The sequence below is a fragment of the Armigeres subalbatus genome, chromosome 3, assembly GCF_024139115.2.
Source record: "Armigeres subalbatus isolate Guangzhou_Male chromosome 3, GZ_Asu_2, whole genome shotgun sequence".
NCBI lineage: Eukaryota > Metazoa > Arthropoda > Insecta > Diptera > Culicidae > Armigeres > Armigeres subalbatus.
The window spans coordinates 390,405,774-390,425,151 of record NC_085141.1 but is presented as its reverse complement, the minus strand read 5'-3'; the positions used below and the strand labels follow the sequence as shown (position 1 = coordinate 390,425,151).

General features: G+C 41.4%; 1 protein-coding gene across 1 annotated transcript; it reads left to right on the top strand.

Moving 5' to 3' along the window:
- Positions 1-17,941: 17,941 nt before the first annotated feature.
- LOC134222982 (peritrophin-48-like) lies at positions 17,942-18,891 on the top strand. The gene has a single exon (XM_062702123.1). The coding sequence runs from the start codon at positions 17,992-17,994 to the stop codon at positions 18,889-18,891; it is 900 nt and encodes a 299-aa protein (XP_062558107.1). The 5' UTR covers positions 17,942-17,991.
- Positions 18,892-19,378: the final 487 nt, after the last annotated feature.

Sequence of the window (19,378 nt, the reverse complement as noted above, 5' to 3'; positions counted from 1 at the left end):
TTGCGTTACATAATAAATGGATCTTCCCCAATGCAGTTGCCATCGACAACGCAAGTGTTTTGCTGTTTTGAAATTTTCAGGGAAGAAGCGTCATCATGTCTATTTTTTGGTACATGTTCATACATGTTTGGAAGTTTGAATGTTTGGAAGTGTTCCTGGAAACCTGGTTCCCTAATGGAAGCGGACAAATTTCGATTAGCACCGAAACTCATCTTGCGACATATCAAACTCCATGATTTTGAAAGACAAGCTCAATAGATGAGTTTTTCAGAGATTTGGACATATTGGCCACGTCCGGAAGTGTTCCCGGAAACCTGGTTTTCTCAGGGAAGCGATCAAATTTCGATTAGCTCTGAAACTTATTTTGCGACATATCAAACTTAATGATTTTGAAAGACAATCTCAACAGAACACATTGGTCACGTGCGGTAGTGATCACAGGGACCTGGTTCCCTCAGGGAAGTAGACAAGTTTCGATTAGCTCCGAAACCCATCTTGCGACATGTCAAACTCCATGATTTTGAAAGATAAGCTAGATGAGCATGTAGGGACTTGGTTCCTACGATTTATGGACAAGATGGAATCGTTCTTTCGGACGATAGAGTTGACCGTCGAGGTTGGCTGTCTGATTATCACTCTAAAACTATATTTACAGAATTGATATTCAAGGATGTGTATGTGTAATAAATTCATTTTTGGATGTGTAATGTGTTTGATGTGACGCGTTCGCCACAGTACTCCCCATAGATTCACCAGTATTGGCGAGGGATCTTCACGCGACGACCAGATCGTGTTTGAAATGCACCTAGTTCTGTCGTTTCGTTAGCTGGCTGTGTTGGTTGTCTTTCGGTAATTTGCTCATCTGCCTGTATAAAGGCTGCCTTGAGCCGATCGATGGATATCGCAGAGGACTTGCCATTGACATCCACGATAAAACTTTCTTCTTTCGACGGATCACTCGGTATGGGCCATCGTAAGGCTGCGTAAGTGGTGGTTTGATTGCTCCCACTTTTACGAAAACGTGACTGCATGTAGATAACTGCTTCTGCACGAAAGCAGATTCTCTCGAATGGTTGCTAGTTGGTGTTGGCCTCAGCTTCGACATCGTCGCTTTCAAGTCGGCGACAAATTCAGGTGTTGGTGATTTGCTCTCAACAGGAACGAAAAATTCCCCAGGTAGCCGAAGCGTTGTACCATATACTAGCTCTGATGCGGTTGCTTGTAGGTTCTCCTTCAACGACGATCGTATTCCCAGAAGCACAATAGGAAGCACTTCGCTCCAACGAGAAGTTTGATGGCACATTATTGCTGCTTTGAGTTGGCGGTGTGTGCGCTCGATCTGACCATTTGCTTGCGGGTGATATGGGGTGGTTCGCAAGTGAGTAATTCCAAGCATTCTCATTAGTGTGCGAAACAATTCGGATTCAAACTGCCTACCACAGTCTGTTGTCACATTTGTTGGGACGCCGTTGATAAAAGCGCGTGCTACGGTGAGTGCCGTCATGTTTGGTAGAGGAAAGATCTCAGGCCATCGGGTAAATTTGTCGATAACGGTGAGACAATACATATTACCTTCGGATGGTGGCAGCTGACCGATGAGGTCCATGTGAATGTGCGCAAATCGAATGTCTGGCGTTGCGATTCGAGATATCGGTGCCTTGTTGTGTAGTTGTATTTTCGATTTTTGACAGGGGATACATCGTGAGACGAATTGCTTACATTCACGGCGAATAGAAGGCCAGATGAATCGTTCAGAGATAAGCCGAGTGGTCGCACGAATCCCGGGATGCGATACGGTATGCATCTTTTCCATGATAGTACGCCGAAAATCGTGAGGGACGAAGGGATGGATAGCTTCTGTAGAGATGTCGCAATGTATTGGCGTAGACGCCAATGGAGACTTCAGTAGCTTCAGCTTCACTGTGGTGTTAGTTGGTGGGGATTCCAAAAATTGCTTCAGTTCGGGATCTTGCTTCTGCAGCTCAGCCATGCGGTCATAGTCGATCGAATCGTTGATAGTTATAGTATGGATGCGACTAAGCATGTCGGCGATCTTGTTTGCTTCGCCAGATACGTGCCGAATGTCTGTGGTGTACTCACTAACGAAGATGAGCCGTCGCTGTTGTGTTGGGGTGGCCTTCTCCGGTCGCTGATGAAAAGCGGTGGTAAGGGGCTTGTGGTCCGTGTAGACACAAAACTCTCGGGCTTCTAGAGTGTCTCGAAAATGTTTGACTGCCTCGTATATAGCGATTAGCTCTCTATCGTATGTGCTATATTTTTGTTGGCTCACGCTCAGCTTGCGAGAAAAGAATGCAAGTGGTTGAGGACCATTGTTTGTGATCTGATGTAGGACGGCTCCTATGGACGTATTGGAAGCGTCGACATCGAGGGCGAGTTTAGCTTCGGGAGAAGGATGAGCGAGCAAGGTGGCATTTGCTAAATCGTGTTTGCATCGTTCGAAGGCTTCATTTGAGGGTTAGTTTCAATCGAGGGCTGTCGTGTCGTTCCGGATATGTCAACCGATCATCTCCTGCAAAATTTGTTGGTTATCTACAGCGTGAAGGATAAAACGACGGTAGAAATTGATGGTTCCGAGGAATCTCTTCAGCTGCTTGGCTTCGGGAGATCCAGTATGGCTTGTACTTTGCTGGGCTTAGGTCTAATTCAGTCGGGTGTAACTTGATGGCCATCAGATCGGTTCGCCGACCAATTTGGCAATTAGCGGGATTTATGACGAGGCCTCAAAGGTTCGAACACTGTGCGCAGGTGCTGTTTATGCTGTTCTTTATCATCCGATGCTACACATAGGTCGTCGATGTATGGGTACAAAAATTCCAGGTCGCCTAAAATGGCACGTAGGAGTCATATACTTGAACTCAAAGAGTCCAAATAGGGTTGTGATAACCGTTTTTTGGGACGTCTTCGGGGGCTACTGGTATTTGGTGGTATAAGCGTAGTTAGTCGATACATGAAAATATACGCTTACGGTGTAATATGCTCGAAAAATCATGAAAGTGTGGCACGGGATACCGGTCAGGAACAGTGATTGCATTCAAGTTCCGGTCAAAAAAATTTGACTTTTACTGGTAATGTAATCAATAAAACTAATGTAAATGCAGATCATGTAATCGTTTTCTCAATGTAATTATGCGTTGAAAATCATGCACATAAACAGAGCATGAATTAAACCGTATAAATACATCACCTTACAATGATTACTACACTTTATTGAAAACAATACTTTATTCACCCTGAAAATTCATTTATAAACAATTAAGTTTACATGATATTATGTGAACCGAAACTATAGATGGCCACGCTTGTGACGATCTCGGTAGAATGTAAACAAAACAAACAATTCCATCAAGGCAGCTGCAAATGCAGCGGGAAACCTTCGTTTTCGACCACCGTCATACTAAAGTGAAGATTTTCCATTACGACTACAAAGCAGCATCCATGATGCTGCATTTCATCGGTGTACTTCATCAGGCGTTTACTTAAATCGATGGAAAAACTTCAAATTCTTGCACTTCATCCAGTCAGATATTCCCCCTTGACGAGGCGCATGCGCCTACTCAGAGCATGTAAATTTACATTACCTAGGGTGGGTGTACCAATTGTCGCCATACATAAGAACAACTATTTTTAAAAAAATAAGTAAAAGGCATGTGGGTGGACTTTATATATCAAGCGAAAGATTTTACTTCCTGCTCCTTAGTACAGCTGTGAAAACCACAATAAAATTTGTTATTATCCTCAAAACTGATTAATCCATAATAGGAACGCATGCACCAGATGTGGCACTATTCTTAATTTTGGTTCCTTATTTGGCAAATCCCATTGTTTTCTTATAGTACTGGCCAAATAGGGACCACTAGTGCCACAACTGGTGCAAAGGACGTCAAAAATTAAGCAAAATCAATTTTTACAATTATGCTTTGCTTGTTTTGGAGGAAATCAAAGGTGTTATCGTATCATATGAATATGCTTTATCGATTTGAACTTGGTTTGCGGTGATTTGATTGGCCATTTCGCATATAAAGCACTAGTGCGACAACTGGTGCTATAGCCACAACTGGTACACCTAGCCTAATCAGAACCCGATCACGACGGGTTCGATACTGTATGTTTGAATCGCCATAACTCAGAACCTGTTACTCCTTAGACAACGTCGGTTTCAAGAAGTGAAGACGGTAGAGTGGTATCATAACGGGCTGTTACTCTGCGGGCCTGAGTTCGATTCTCATGCAAACCGATTTTTTTATTTATATGGTATAAAATAGAACATGTAAATTTAAAACAACAGATGATAAGTGATGTAAAAATAAAATGAAATGTTAATTTCTATCGTTTATCATGCTCCAATTATGTGCATGATATTTGATGTAAATGTACATGATTCGTTCGAACAGTGAGTCACCGCATGGTCGCCACTTACCATTCGACTTTTTTACTAAGTGCAGCGGGCTGGCCCAACAGCTTTTTGACGGCTGACAAATTCCTTGATCCATTAGGAACTGGAACTCTACCTTTGCTTCCTTCAGTTTGTCAATAGATAACCGGCGGGGACGACAGAAAACGGGTTGGCCGTTGGTGATGATCTGGTGAACAGTGCTTGCTTTGGTTGGTTTGTGCTTCATATCCAAAACGGTAATATCCTGTACTCGGCAAGGATCTCTGCGAAGGAGAGGAAACATCAAAAGTGGTGATTGCTGGCTGAGTAACTGCGTGAATATTTTCGATTTCCAGGCTGGTGGTATGGTCGATCAACTTGTTTATCCGTAGATCCACGAGCAAATCGTAGTGCTCCAAGAAATCCGCACCGATGATAGGAGATTTCACATCCGCGATGACAAATATCCACGCAAATGGTCTTCGCAAACCTAGGTCAACGGTGATTCGCTTGGTGCCGTATGGTCGGACATTGTGTCGGTCTCGTCCGCGGAAGTTTGTGGATAGGGCTTCTTACAAGCGCTTCGACAGGGCATCGATTCGTTGTTCTAGAGATGATGACGATGAGGTTTCGGATTTCTGGACAACGGAAATTTGTTCACGGGGAGCTTCCATAATCTTATCCGCCACTTTTGATTGTTCATCGAGTGTAGCAGCCGGCATGGCGGCGATGATGGAACGGGTAGTGTTTGGAAGGGCTCGAAGCCAGAGGTTAGACAGTACGTTGTCAGTGCAACCTATACCGCCCAGGCGGCGCATCTCGGACAAGAGGACGCTTGGTTTCTGGTCTCCTAAAGACATACCAGAGAGCAGGCTGGTCAAACGCTGTGTTTCCGATGGTTGAAAATGTGCTAGAACGGCGGCTTTGAGGATGTCGTATTTGTCGTTATTGTTCGACACATTGCAATTGGCGATTACTGTATGCACGAATTTCGCGCGCGAACCGAGAGCGACGATCACTGCATTGAATTTGACCTTATCGTGCCTAATAGAGTTCACACTGAATGCTGCTTCAAGACACATGAACCATGTTTCGATGTCGTCGGGATCGAAATCCGGAAAACTGATTTTAGCGATAACGGGTTGTTCTTTGAAGTCCACATTTTCTTTCTTCACCTGGTCGCCCGTACCAGAATGCTCACCAGTCGCCATTGTGAAATTTCACACGCGGTTCAGATCAGGATGGAAAATGTTTTAATTCGCGATAACGAGATCGGATTTACACATTCGCGGTTTGACTACTCGACTCTGATGATTTTCGCGACGTCGGGGTCACCAGTAGTAGGGACTTGGTTCCTACGATTTATGGACAAAATGGAATCGTTCTTTCGGACGATAGAATTGACCGTCGAGGTTGACTGTCTGATTATCACTAAAAACTATATTTACAGAATTGATATTCAAGGATGTGTATGTAATTCATTTTTGGATGTGTAATGTGTTTGATGTGACGCGTACGCCACAAGCATTTCAGACGTTTTGGACACATTGGCAACGCCGGAAGTGTTCCCGGGAACCTGATTCCTTCAAGGAAGTGATTAAGTTTCGATCAGCACGGAAACCCATCTTGCGACATATTAACCTCCATGATTTTGAAAGACAAGCCCAATCGATGAGTTTTCGAGAGGTTTTGAACACATTGGTCACATTCGAAAGTGTTCCCGGAAACCCTTAAGGAAGCGGACAAATTTCGATTAGCATCGAAACCCATCTTGCTAAATATCAAACTTCATGATTTTGAAAGACAAGCACAATAGATGCGTTTTCCAGAGGTTTTAAACACATTGGCCACGTCTGGAAGTGTTCCCGGGAGCCTGGTTTCCTCAGGGAATCGGACAATGATTTCTTCCAGATGCTCAGAAAGCTTCTTCTAGAAGCTCAAAAAGCTTCTTCCAGAAGCTCAGAATCAGAAAGCTTCTTCCAGAAGCTCAGAAAGCTTCTTCCAGAAGCTCAGAAAGCTTCTTCCAGAAGCTCAGAAAGCTTCTTCCAGAAGCTCAGAAAGCTTCTTCCAGAAGCTCAGAAAGCTTCTTCCAGAAGCTCAGAAAGCTTCTTCCAGAAGCTCAGAAAGCTTCTTCCAGAAGCTCAGAAAGCTTCTTCCAGAAGCTCAGAAAGCTTCTTCCAGACGCTCAAACAACTTCTTCCAGAAGCTCAGAAATCTACTTCCAGAAGCTCAGAAAGCTTCTTTCCAGAGCCTCAGAAAGCTTCTTCCAGAAGCTCAGAAAGCTTCTTCCAGAAGCTCAGAATACTTCTTCCAAAAGCTCAGAAAGCTTCTCCCAGAAGCTCAGAAATCTTCTTCCAGAAGCTCAGAAATCTTCTTCCAGACGCTCAGAAAACTTCTTCCAGAAGCTCAGAAAGCTTCTTCCAGAAGCTCAGAAAGCTTCTTCCAGAAGCTCAGAAAGCTTCTTCCAGAGCTCAAACTACTCCAGAAGCTCAAGCTTCTTCCAGAAGCTCAGAAAGCTTCTTCCAGAAGCTCAAGCATCTTCCAGAAGCTCAAAAGCATCTTCCAGAAGCTCTCAGAAAGCTTCTTCCAGAAGCTCAGAAAGCTTCTTCCAGAAGCTCAGAAAGCTTCTTCCAGAAGCTCAAGCTTCTTCCAGAAGCTCCAGAAAGCTTCTTCCAGCCAGAAGCTTCTTCCAGAAGCTCAGAAAGCTTCTTCCAGAAGCTCCAGCTTCTTCCAGAAGCTCAAGCTTCTTCCAGAAGCTCAAGCTTCTTCCAGAAGCTCAAGCTTCTTCCAGAAGCTCAGAAAGCTTCTTCCAGAAGCTCAGAAAGCTTCTTCCAGAAGCTCAGAAAGCTTCTTCCAGAAGCTCAGAAAGCTTCTTCCAGAAGCTCAGAAAGCTTCTTCCAGAAGCTCAGAAAGCTTCTTCCAGAAGCTCAGAAAGCTTCTTCCAGAAGCTCAGAAAGCTTCTTCCAGAAGCTCAGAAAGCTTCTTCCAGAAGCTCAGAAGCTTCTTCCAGAAGCTCAGAAAGCTTCTTCCAGAAGCTCAGAAAGCTTCTTCCAGAAGCTCAGAAAGCTTCTTCCAGAAGCTCAGAAAACTTCTTCCAGAAGCTCAGAAAGCTTCTTCCAGAAGCTCAGAAAGCTTCTTCCAGAAGCTCAGGAAGCTTCTTCCAGAAGCTCAGAAAGCTTCTTCCAGAAGCTCAGAAAGCTTCTTCCAGAAGCTCAGAAGCTTCTTCCAGAGGCCCAGAAAGCTTCTCCAGAAAGCATCTTCCAGGCTCAAGCTTCTCCAGAAGCTCAGCTTCTCCAGAGCTCCGTGCTTCCTCCCAGAAGCCTGCAGCTGCTTCCTCCAGAAGCTCAGAAAGCTTCTCCAGAAGCTTCCTCCAGAGCTCCTCCAGAAGCTCAAGCTGTTCCAGAGCTCAAGCTTCTTCCAGAAGCCTGCAGTGCTCAGAAGCTTTCCTCCAGAAGCCCGTGCTTCCTTCCAGCCTTCCAGCTTCTTCCAGAAGCTCAGAGCTTCTTCCAGAAGCTTCCTCCCAGAAGCTCAAGCTTCCTCCAGAAGCCTGCTTCTTCCAGAAAGCTTCCAGAGCCTGCTTCTTCCAGAAGCTCAGAAGCTTCTTCCAGAAGCCTGTGAAAGCTTCTTCCAGAAGCTCAGAAAGCTTCTTCCAGAAGCCTCAAGCTTCCAGAAGCTCAGAAAGCTTCTTCCAGAAGCTCAGAAGCTTCTTCCAGAAACCTGTTCCAGAAGCTTCTTCCAGAAGCCTCAGAAAGCTCTTCCAGAGCTCAGCATCTTCCAGAGCTAAGCTTCTTCCAGAAGCTCAAGCTTCTTCCAGAAGCTCAGAAAGCTTCTTCCAGAAACTCAGAAAGCTTCTTACAGAAGCTCAGAAAGCTTCTTCCAGAAGCTCAGAAAGCTTCTTCCAGAAGCTCAGAAAGCTTCTTCCAGAAGCTCAGAAAGCTTCTTCCAGAAGCTCAGAAAGCTTCTTCCAGAAGCTCAGAAAGCTTCTTCCAGAAGCTAAGAAAGCTTCTTCCAGAAGCTCAAAAAGCTTCTTCCAGAAGCTCAGAAAGCTTCTTCCAGAAGCTCAGAAAGCTTCTCCCAGAAACTCAGAAAGCTTCCTCCAGAAGCTCAGAAAGCTTCCTCCAGAAGCTCAGAAAGCTTCCTCCAGAAGCTCAGAAAGCTTCCTCCAGAAGCTCAGAAAGCTTCAAGCTCAATAGAAGACAGCCATCAATAGCGATTAAATTTCGATTAGCTCCGAAACTCATCTTGCGACATATAAAACTTCATGATTTTCACTGTCATAAGACGAGTTTAGTACAATTCCATTTAATTCCACCACGTCGTAGTGGAATTAAATGGAATTGTACTACAGTCAAGCCTCCATGAGTCGATGTTCTATGACTCGATATCGACTCAAGGAAGCAAATTATTCAATAATAAAAAATATTTTCTGGGTTACTGTGATGGTCCCTTCAAACAGCTACTCAAGGATCTCTCGATATTTCCATGAGTCGACGGTCCCTTCAATATCGACTCAAGGAGGTTTTACTGCATACTTGTCTTATGACAGTGAAAACATTCCACTAAAAAAGCTTTCAGATACATTGATCACATCTGGACTGTTTGGTGAGCTTGTCTTTCGTAATAATGTAATTTATCATTTCGTAAAATGGGTTTCGAAGCAAATATAAATTTGCCCACTATACTGATGGATCCGGGTCTCCAGTTAGCCTTGCGAGAAAAGGCGTAGGATTGCCAATTCGGAAATGGCGAGTTGTTGTTGAAAAGCCAGGTCAAGTTCCAGTTGGAGTGTAGAGCCATACAAGAAGAAGGAGATACTGATGGATTCAGGCCCCCAGAAACGTTTTCGAACGTGGAAATGCGTCCAAAAACTCTCAATAACTCAACTGTTGGGTTTGTCTTTCTAAATAATGAATTCTAATGTATCGCAAAATAGGTTTCGTGGTTAACTAAAAATCACACTTCCGGACGTGGCCAATGTATCCAAAATCTCTCCAAAATTCATGTATTGCACTTGTCTGGCTTCTTGTCCTGGCACGGCAAATGCTGGATAAAGCGTACCATTGGTACTTCGCGTACCTGAAGGAATAAAATAGACCCCATCTCGCGGTCCTTAGCCTCTTACCCAGCAACTCCTATCCCTACCTCCCCGCGGTGCTGGCCGGGATATGAGCAACCTTAGGGAAGATCGGGTAACCAACCCCGGTGGGAACTATGGTCGTTTGCTGACAGGGAAGGGGGGTTTGCTCCTCTCCGGAGGTGCAAATCTTATTGAGCGTCTGTTCTCCATGTCAGGATCGGCTCACAACAGCGTCTGTTCTCCATGTTAGAGGCGGATGATCATCGTCCGAGTGCCAGCGAGGGACTCTAAGTGAAACTGTGCACCATGGTCCACCGGAAATAAGGAGGAATGGTCCTCCGGAAATTTAGGGGGTTTGGTGTCAGGCCCTGCAAGCCAGCCAAAAAAAACTCACGCAACGAATAATCAACAAGAGAGTACGGACCGGAACCATCGGCGAAGACCACTGCGACGAAAAGGGACTAGCGATTGGGAACTCGGAACGTGGAACTGCAAATCTCTCAAATTCATCGGAAGCACACGCTTACTCGCAGATGTGCTCAAGGACCGTGGATTCGACATCGTAGCGCTGCCGGAGGTTTGTTGGAAGGGATCTACCAGAGCTGGAGGATGCTCGAGGAGGACTTGCAAGCACTCGGAGTATTCGAGAGACGGGCGCTTAGGACCATCTTTGGCGGTGTGCAAGAAGACGGTGTGTGGCGGCGAAGAATGAACCACGAGCTCGCCCAGCTCTACGGCGAACCCAGTATCCAGAAGGTAGCTAAAGCCGGACGGGTACGATGGGCAGGGCATGTTGCAAGAATGCCGGACAGCAACCCTGCAAAGATGGTGTTCGCTTCCGATCCGGCAGGTACGAGACGACGTGGAGCGCAGCGAGCGAGATGGGCAGACCAGGTGCAGAACGACTTGGCGAGCGTGGGGCGTATCCGAGGATGGAGAGATGCGGCCTCGAACCGTGTATTGTGGCGTCAAATTGTTGATTCAGTGTTATCTGTTTAGATGTAGACTAAATAAATGAATAAATGAACTTGTCTTTCAAAATCATGGAGTTTGACATTTTTTTTATTTATAAGGATGAACCACTGCACTATGGTCCAGGATACAGATTTACGCGGAAAGATGAATTTTACGCCAAAACTATGTTTTTAGAAAAATGTTGTTCTACAAAATTGTCCACCATATTTACCAACAAAAAGTTGCATTCTTTTAAGCTCTAAAAGTCACCTGAACACGGCTTTTCCGAAAAATCTAAAATAAAAAAAGTATATAAAAAATACTGTTTTTTAGGTACACCCTAATCCAATTAGGTAAAATTGCTCTAAATCAGCCAACTTAAGAGCTACAGAAAAAGTTTTTTTTAGCTAAATTGATTGGAATGAGCTACGCTACCACTTTGTAGAACATAACATGTCAATATTCCGAGAAATTAAAAAATATATTCTAATTTTTTAAATGATGGGCCACCCTATTTTTCGGTAGAACCATAATGATGACCTTACTATTTCGAACAATTTTGTAGAACAACAGTTTTTTTTCAAAAAAATGTAGTTTTGGCGTAAAATGCATCTTTCCGCGTAAATCTGTATCCTGGACCATAGTGCACTGCGTCCATTTCATTGAACTTTTGTAGTATACCCGTGTCATTTGTTTAGTGCATGTCTTTCTGCTCCATTTCTATTGAGAAGAAATGAAGTAGTCGTTTTTATTCAGATATTTCTCAAACTTAATGTGAGGCCTCTTTAGATGAAGGTACCGCTATTTATATCCTCCGAGAAATGGCTTATACCAACTCTTAAAGGCGCGCCCCTCAATTAGATTCGACCTTGGATTCGACTCAACAATAAGTGGGATCATACTGATTTTGACCATGCATACTGGAGTTCAAACACAGAGCTCTAATCAGTCAGAGGGTTCAGCAGATCCACCAAATTCGTTTCCGCTTCTTTCCTAATTAATCAGCGCTTTGAAGCTTGGAGTTTCATGTCGTCGGCTTCGAAAACCAGCCTAAGATTGAATTATTTTTTTACAATTTACTCCATTGACTCCATCCAAAAGGCGCAAAAAATGGGTCATCTGAAAGCGAATTATGGTCGTTCCATACTCTTCCGACCATCACTCATAAGTATTAACAAGAATAGTAAGAACTAGAGCACAGTGTGGTAGATCTTACTCCGTAATGCAACACGAAGAGTGTTTACCCAGCATTACAGGCTCCGTTAACTGACTGGCTAATTGTTTCACCCCAAGGCCCCTCGGTACGGGTCGCCTGAGACCTTGGGATTCGGGATTAGGGACGTCATACTGTAAGCTTCAGTGTTGTACCGAGTCTGGAGATATGACCGGATTTACATCGTTACGCACTACTTCAGAGTACACTGGATTCTGTTTTTACACGATTTACATTTTCTCAATTTTCCACTCATCCTAAATGGTAAACGTATATTAATTATCATGTGATTTTTCTTTGATTTATTCTGGATTTTTTTAAACATGTTGCGAAGAGTTTGGTGGCAAATTGAAGTCACACGATCAAAAATACGAGCGAAAAAAAATCGTGTAAAAACAAAATCCTGTGTATCCATATCCCACCGTAACGGGTAAGGGGCCGTCCGGAAATCACATGGTCATATAGGGGGGAGGGAGGTTTGGAAAATGACCACTATAGCCCACATGGGGGAGGGGGTTTTGCTCTCGAACCACGTGGTTTTTTTTACACAAAAACTTTTGGTGAATATCAATAGCGGTGTAAAAAATACAAATCATTAAAATTTAATGATTTAATCATTAAACGCAAAGCGCATTCAGTGCCGATGCCCACGTAACGTCTTTTCAACTCAGTGTTAAAAAGACGTAGGTGTGCATCGAAAAAACTCGGTAGAGCAGCGTCGTTCGCAACGCCGATGCATATCTGTGTTAGTTGACCTGTTGACCATCTTAGCCTTAGATCCTATTTCCATGAAAAAATAAACGAAAAAACAGGTTGCGATTCAGTCTCAATTTCCACAAAAAAAAATAGAAAGGAAAAATGGAAAAATATTTTTTTTAAATCCGCCGCAGATGGTTTTTGGCATTACGCCGCCGACACTTTTGCATCAGCGGACTGCAGCTACAATTTTGAAAAATGTTCATGTTTTTACAATAATCCAAGAAAAAATCTTAAGAAAAAAACTTCAAAAGAATTTTTTGTGGATATTCAGGAAAAATCCAGAAAAGAATTTTCCTGTAAAAACTTTGACATTACTTCATACAATCCTGATAAAGTGCTGGCATTCAGAATTATTTTTAAACAATTCTCTCTGAAAAATTTTGCTTGGAAATTTTGCTACAAAAAAAACTATACTATAAACTATATATACTATAAAAACCACAAAACATCTCCAGTGTAAATTCCGAAAAATTTTCCTTAAAACTCCGAAAAAATTTCCATGTGAATTCTGTCTAAAAATTCAAAGCAGTCCCGAGGGAAATACATACAATTTTCGGTGGAAAAAAATGTTCATATTTTCATATTTTTTTTTACATTCTAATGAATTTCTTCGACAAGAAATTCTTCTTCATTTTTTAAAATAGTTTTTCGAACATTTTAGGCAATACACTTCAAAATATTCAGTCTCCAGTTAGCCTTGCGAGCAAAGGTGTAGGATTGCCAAACCGGAGATGGCAAGTTCGATTCTCGTTCCTGTCTAGGATGTTTTCGGGTGGGCAACATTCTCGACACCCTAGGTATAGTGTATCCATCGTACTTGCTACACAAGATATATAATCGTGCAATGGATGGCATATAAAAGCTTTTAATTAATAACTGAGAAAATGCTAATAGAATATACTAAACCAGTGCCACATGAAACACTTTGATATTTCCTTTGATTTTTAGTTCTTGGATTTTTTTTTTCATTTGGAATTTTGAAATTATTTTTTTTCAGAATACTTTTTCACGCTCTTTGTGAATTCTATCACATTTTTTTAAATTTTCCAAGTATTTTTTTATTCGAGGCATTATTTAGAATTTCCACGGTAGAGTCTATGGATTATCTTCAAACAATTCTTTGGATTTTCAAAGAATAAATCTTTAGAATTCTCAAGGTTCATGTTTTTTGAATTTGCACCACAAATTCTTCCAAAATTTCATCGGGAATTCATTCTTCTTCGGGAAGTCATTTTGATTTCTTTGTAGGTTCAGCTAAACATTGCTTTAAATCTTTACCATGCAAAGATGCACAGGAAATGATTAAGAAATATTAAGGAATTTTGACACAAGAAAATCTTTAAGATTTTGAAAATGCTTCAAAAGAACAACCTTCACAAGTACTACAAAAGTACAAATTATTCGTTATTTCCAATTGTAAAAACATCGGAATTTCCTCGGGAAATTCATTATTGGTGTTTCAGATGAATTTTTTTCGATTTTCTACTGGAAAATCTAAGGAATTTTCATCGGAAATATTTTGGCATATTCCGAATAATTTATTTTGGAAATTTAAAAAAAAATGCTGAAAATTTCTAAGAATTTTTTTTTGTAAATTTAGAAGAATTTCCTTTGAAGATTCATTAAAGTTGCCCAGGATTTTGAAAAAAATCTTTAGAGATTCTGTAAAAAAAGTAAGCTGGAGTTTTTTTTTTCTAATTTATACCGGAAGTTCTTCGGAATTTGATGTTTATTGGGATTTTCATCGTAAATATGCATTCCAGATCCTTCTACGGATTCTTCTAGTTCTTCAAAATTTCTACCGAACATTTTTCGGAACTCTTCCACAGAATTTCGGAAAATAATGTCGTTGAAATTCTAAAAAAAATTCCGTGGAAACTCGGAAGATTTTCTTGTCAATATTCCGAAGGGTTTCCCTTGCAACTCCAGAATAATTATTCTTGAAAATCAGGAAGATCTTGGAATTTAAAATTAATCCAAGCAATAAATGTAGGCAATTATTTAGGCTAAAGAAGCCTAGTTTTTATGATATTGAACAATTAGGATAATTGATCGAAAATTTTAATAATGCACCTAAATGTTCTAAATACACAAAATTCTAGTAGTGCGTATGAAAAAGGTTATAACATAGAGAAACTTGCATTTAAAAAATCAACATGAAATTCTAAATAAAATGTTTTTTAAATTCATAAAAGAGTCTTAGAACTAAGAAGATTCTTGCGATATGAAAAAAAGTGGCAGTGTTCCAGAAAAAACACTCCAATTCCTAAAACAATCTAGGTTAAAAAATAGTGTTATAATAACGATTGAAATTGAATTCCAAAACAAATCTCAACCCTTTCAGGACGGATGGGTCATATATGCCCAGCGTTTTAGGTTGTCTATAAAATGACAAAAGAGAGCTAGGCCACAATTTTCTTAAGTAAAATTGTTCATCTAGATATTGGCTTTACAGAAAAAAATATGGGAGCTCAAATTTGACTGACCCTGAAAACTCAGATATCCGAAACCTTGGGAAGATTTTGATTCTAAGAGCATGCAAATGAAGTTGAAATGTTTGAATCATTCTGAACACTCAGATAAGATACATAATACATAAGGTCTTTATTTTAATTTTTGTACTTGAAAAAACCACGTGGTCATAGGGGGGGAGGTGGGTGCCACCATAAACCTTATGGGGGGAGGGGGGGTTGAAAATCTTCAAAAATATGGCCACGTGGATTCTGGGTGGCCCCTAATACGCAAGGTTTTTTTTTTTAATTTTTGGACTGGAAAAAAAAAGACGACGTGGTGATAGGGAAGGGGGGGGGGGGTTTGAAATTCTTCAAAAATATGATCACGTGGTTTCTGGATGGCCCCTAATGGAGTTTGACATGTCGCAAGATGGGTTTCGGTGCTAATTGAAATTTTCCGCTTCCCTGAGGGAACCAGGCTCCCGGGAACATTTCCGGATGTGGCCAATGTGTCCAAAATCTCTCAAAATTTCATGTATTGAGCTTGTTTTTCACAATCATAGAGTTTGATATGTCGCAAGATGTCCACTTCCTTGAGGGAACCAGGTTCCCGAGAACACTTCCGGGTGTGGTCAATGTATCCAAAACCTCTCAAAAACTCATCTATTGAACTTGTCTTTGAAAATCATGAAGTTCGATATGTCGCAAGACTGGTTTTTACACCACTTGAAAAGTGTCCACTACCCCAGGGAACCAGGTTCCCTGAGCATCCAGAACCATGTCCTGGTGATCCAATTGTATCGAAACCAACTTCTGATGCTGGTCAATGATGATTGACCACGTTTGCATCAACATGCTGGGCACTTCGTTCATTTATCAACGGTAAAAAATGAATTGTTTTTAACTGCACCTGACCCTGGAACTTCTGGAAATCCGGCCGGATTGGCACCATGGTCAAATCAAGTCATGACCCTTCTCCCCTGAAAATGTCATGTCAATCGGACGAAAAATGAGCCCACCCGGGTTATTTCAATTTTGATTTCTAGGTCAGACAGAAACGGGTTAACCGACTAACCGGAAAAATCATCTATAGCGGCACGGCATACAAAAACAAGGCACTATTGACACACGTATGTAAACATGCATTTTCACTGTAAACAATTCTCGCTTAACTTTTCAAAAGGTCCTAAGTAACATTTTTTTCATGAATTAATTTGAGTACAGCAATCAAAAGCTTTCATGTTGTTCTGTTGATTGCGCTATTCAAATTAATTCATGAAAAAAATGTTACTTAGGACCTTTTGAAAAGTTAAGCGAGAATTGTCGTCACTGCTATCGCTGCTCAGGACGAAGCAAGCCAACGTTCTGCGATTTATGTTGGCCTTCTTTTACACTCGTTCATACTGCGATAGCAATCACGTCACTATTGAATTGTCATTTTCTTTAGAAGCCTGCCTTGATTTTGCATACCGTGTATAGAGGCATCTTTTTCTTACCGATCGTCAGGTGTTGTCGTTATTGCCTGATTTTCTCAAAATTGCACGCGGCGTACCCTTGAGGAAAAATACCGCCGCGCTTTATTTGATTCTTATGGGTGAATAGCATTGTGGTGTATCGTTTGGCGCGGCCGTACCTTTCGACAGTCATTCGCCGCGTGAAGTTTTGTGCAAGTACCCATTTGGGAACATTACAACTTCCGCGCAGTGTATCACATCCAGAAAATCTGACAATATCTCAGCTTCGACGATCGTATCAGGAACGATTAGACGCTTTAAGATCTCGTCCTCTTGCTTAATCAAAGTCACTCTGGATGTTATAATCGTTTCTGATCGCAAAATTCCCCATGTCACTGGTTTGAGCATGAGAATGATTCAAATTTTGACTTTTTCGTTCCCCTATGCTTGAACGATATTCTCAATCCAGTTGAAAACAGGAATTGAAGGATTGCGAAGTTGGATTTTTCTCACAATCCGTTCGTTGAACCTCTCTTTATCCCACGACTTTTTCAAAGATTTAAATAGGAAGGAATCATCTATGGAAAAAATGCTAGAACAAAAGTTATTTGGCATAGCCAAAATTAGTGAAAAACGAAAAAAAAGTTTTTGATTGTAAATCAATAGTTACTTGATTGTTTTCAATAGTTTAACTATTTTTACTCGAAATTGATTATATTTGCAGTCTAATGAAACCATAAAGTTGTGCCAAATACTGCTTTTTGTTGTTGAAATAATTCGATGTATGTTGGAAGGTGCAAAATTTGATGGAGCTCTACAGCTACCATGGGAAGGAAAGGGGTAAATCTAACTTCGGAAGTGGTGCGCTCTTTTCATATCGCGACGCCCTCTTCAGCGCACCACTTCCGAAGTTAGTTTTAACGAACGGATTGTGAGAAAAATCCAACTTCGCTAGCACCCAATTTCGGGTTTGAACTGGATTGAGTATAACATTTACCTTTTTAATGGACTCTCGCTTAACTTTCCAAAAGGTCTAAGACATATTTTTTTCTTGATCTAATTTGATATAACGTTGTCTTTTGGCTTGAAGCGGAAAATTTCATGAGGAAAGCAATAAAAAATCCAGCAAATAGCAGCAATGTCGTAGACAGTATCAAATATATGTAAGTACTTGAGGCACTAATTTACATATTTGTATTAGGTTTAAATCCGAAGGCTTCCTAAAAATTTCAGACAGCACTGTACCTCACAATCATCACCGACCTGCATGGCGAGCAATCGCGGGTCAAATCCCACCAAATAAAGATTTGTATACAAACAGATTTTCGGCTTCATATTGCGCTGATATAAACAAACTGAAATCGCACAAATATTGCCGCTTTGAATCCTACTCATATGACAATCTACTGAATTGAATAGCCTTAAACATGTCATAAATGATAAGAAATATCTATGGATTGGATACCGGGAAGGCAATCCTATTCGGCGACGTATTCATGCCCGGTTCATTAAATTTGGGGATAAAATGATTATCGTGATTCACGTTATCAGCTGTATCGGCATTTTTTCGGTTATTTCTGTTTCTTATAAAAGCCACTTGCCTATCAGTGCTCCGAATCAGATCAAAAACAGTTTATAGTCATATTAGATCGAAATCGTTAGCGGTTTTTTTTTGTGTCGAAAGTGAAATGAGGTCAATATATTTTGCATTTCTTATTGCTGCAACCTATGTTGGAGCAGAAACGAAGGCAAACAATCCTTGCAGCGGAATCCTCACAGGAATCCTGGTGGTTCCTGATGTGTGCTACCAGTTTATCATTTGCCATTATCAAGAAGCAGAATTTGTGAATTGTCCCGAAGGAGAAATCTTCTCTGTGGATTCGATTTCGTGTGTTCCAGGTAACCAGGAAACTTGCGTTGAAGGGCTGCCTGCGGAACCAGAAGAAGACAATCCATGCCGCGGAATTGTCCTGGGTAGATTCCCTCATCCGGAAAGTTGCACCAAATACAACAGTTGCGTCTTGGGTCGGTTGAGGGAGAATACTTGTCGAGATGGATTCATATTTTCCCGAACAGCGTTTATATGTTTGCCTGGGAATTCGGAGTCTTGTGTAGTGCAGCTTATACCAACAACAACTACGCCGGCACCAGGAAGCATCCAACCTATTCCCGTGGACTTCTGTATTCGAAACAGCCGTCCGTTCGGAAGGTTGCCTCATCCTCAGCTTTGTACACGCTTTGTTAGCTGCTTCTTTTGGGTACCAGCGGTAGGGGAGTGCCCAAGCTGGACGGTGTTCAACGAGAGACTGCGTGTCTGCATCCCCGGTAACCCAAACAATTGTGCAACGATCCTCAATCCGGAGGGAACAACGACCACCACATTGGCGCCGATAACCGACGAAATTTGCGAGGGTAGACTGGTAGGACTGATACCGCATCCGCACTTCTGCTACATGTATGTGAGCTGTGTGCGAGGCGCCGCTACAGAACGTGAGTGTCCAAGGTACAATGTGTTCTACGAACAGCAGTCGATTTGCCGACCAGGTAACCAGGCTACGTGCACGATATATGGATTAAACTCCGATTGAGGTGCAGATTTAATGACATAGATCAACTTTATACAAACTGTGATAGGAAAAAATGATTTATTTTACTTATCTATATTCGAATAAAAATATATACATAATTTAATCTAAACCATAAATATTTGTCTGTTATTCAATCCTCGTAATTTTCAACGGTGTTAGAAAAATGATTCTACAGTTATGAACCACATAGAGCAGCGGTTCTCAACTTGGAGTATTAGTAGCCCAGGAGGTACCTTCGCTGGCTCCAGGGGGTACCTCGAACAAAAATGCGTAATGGCGAATGTATGACAATTCCAATAAATTAATGATAAACTTAATTTTGAATTAAAAAATCACTTTAATAAAGAATAAATAAAAATAAAAATAAAAAATGAACAATTCCAATAAAAACTTATTGATAAAGTTTTGATATTTTTTTATTTTATAACTTTGTATTGTACAAAATATGCATGACGAACAGTAAATCAAAGACTTTTAAATCCTGTCC

Excerpts from the sequence above, each read along its gene's own strand:
- LOC134222982 (XM_062702123.1), top strand. The coding sequence starts at position 17,992 with ATGAGGTCAATATATTTTGCATTTCTTATTGCTGCAACCTATGTTGGA.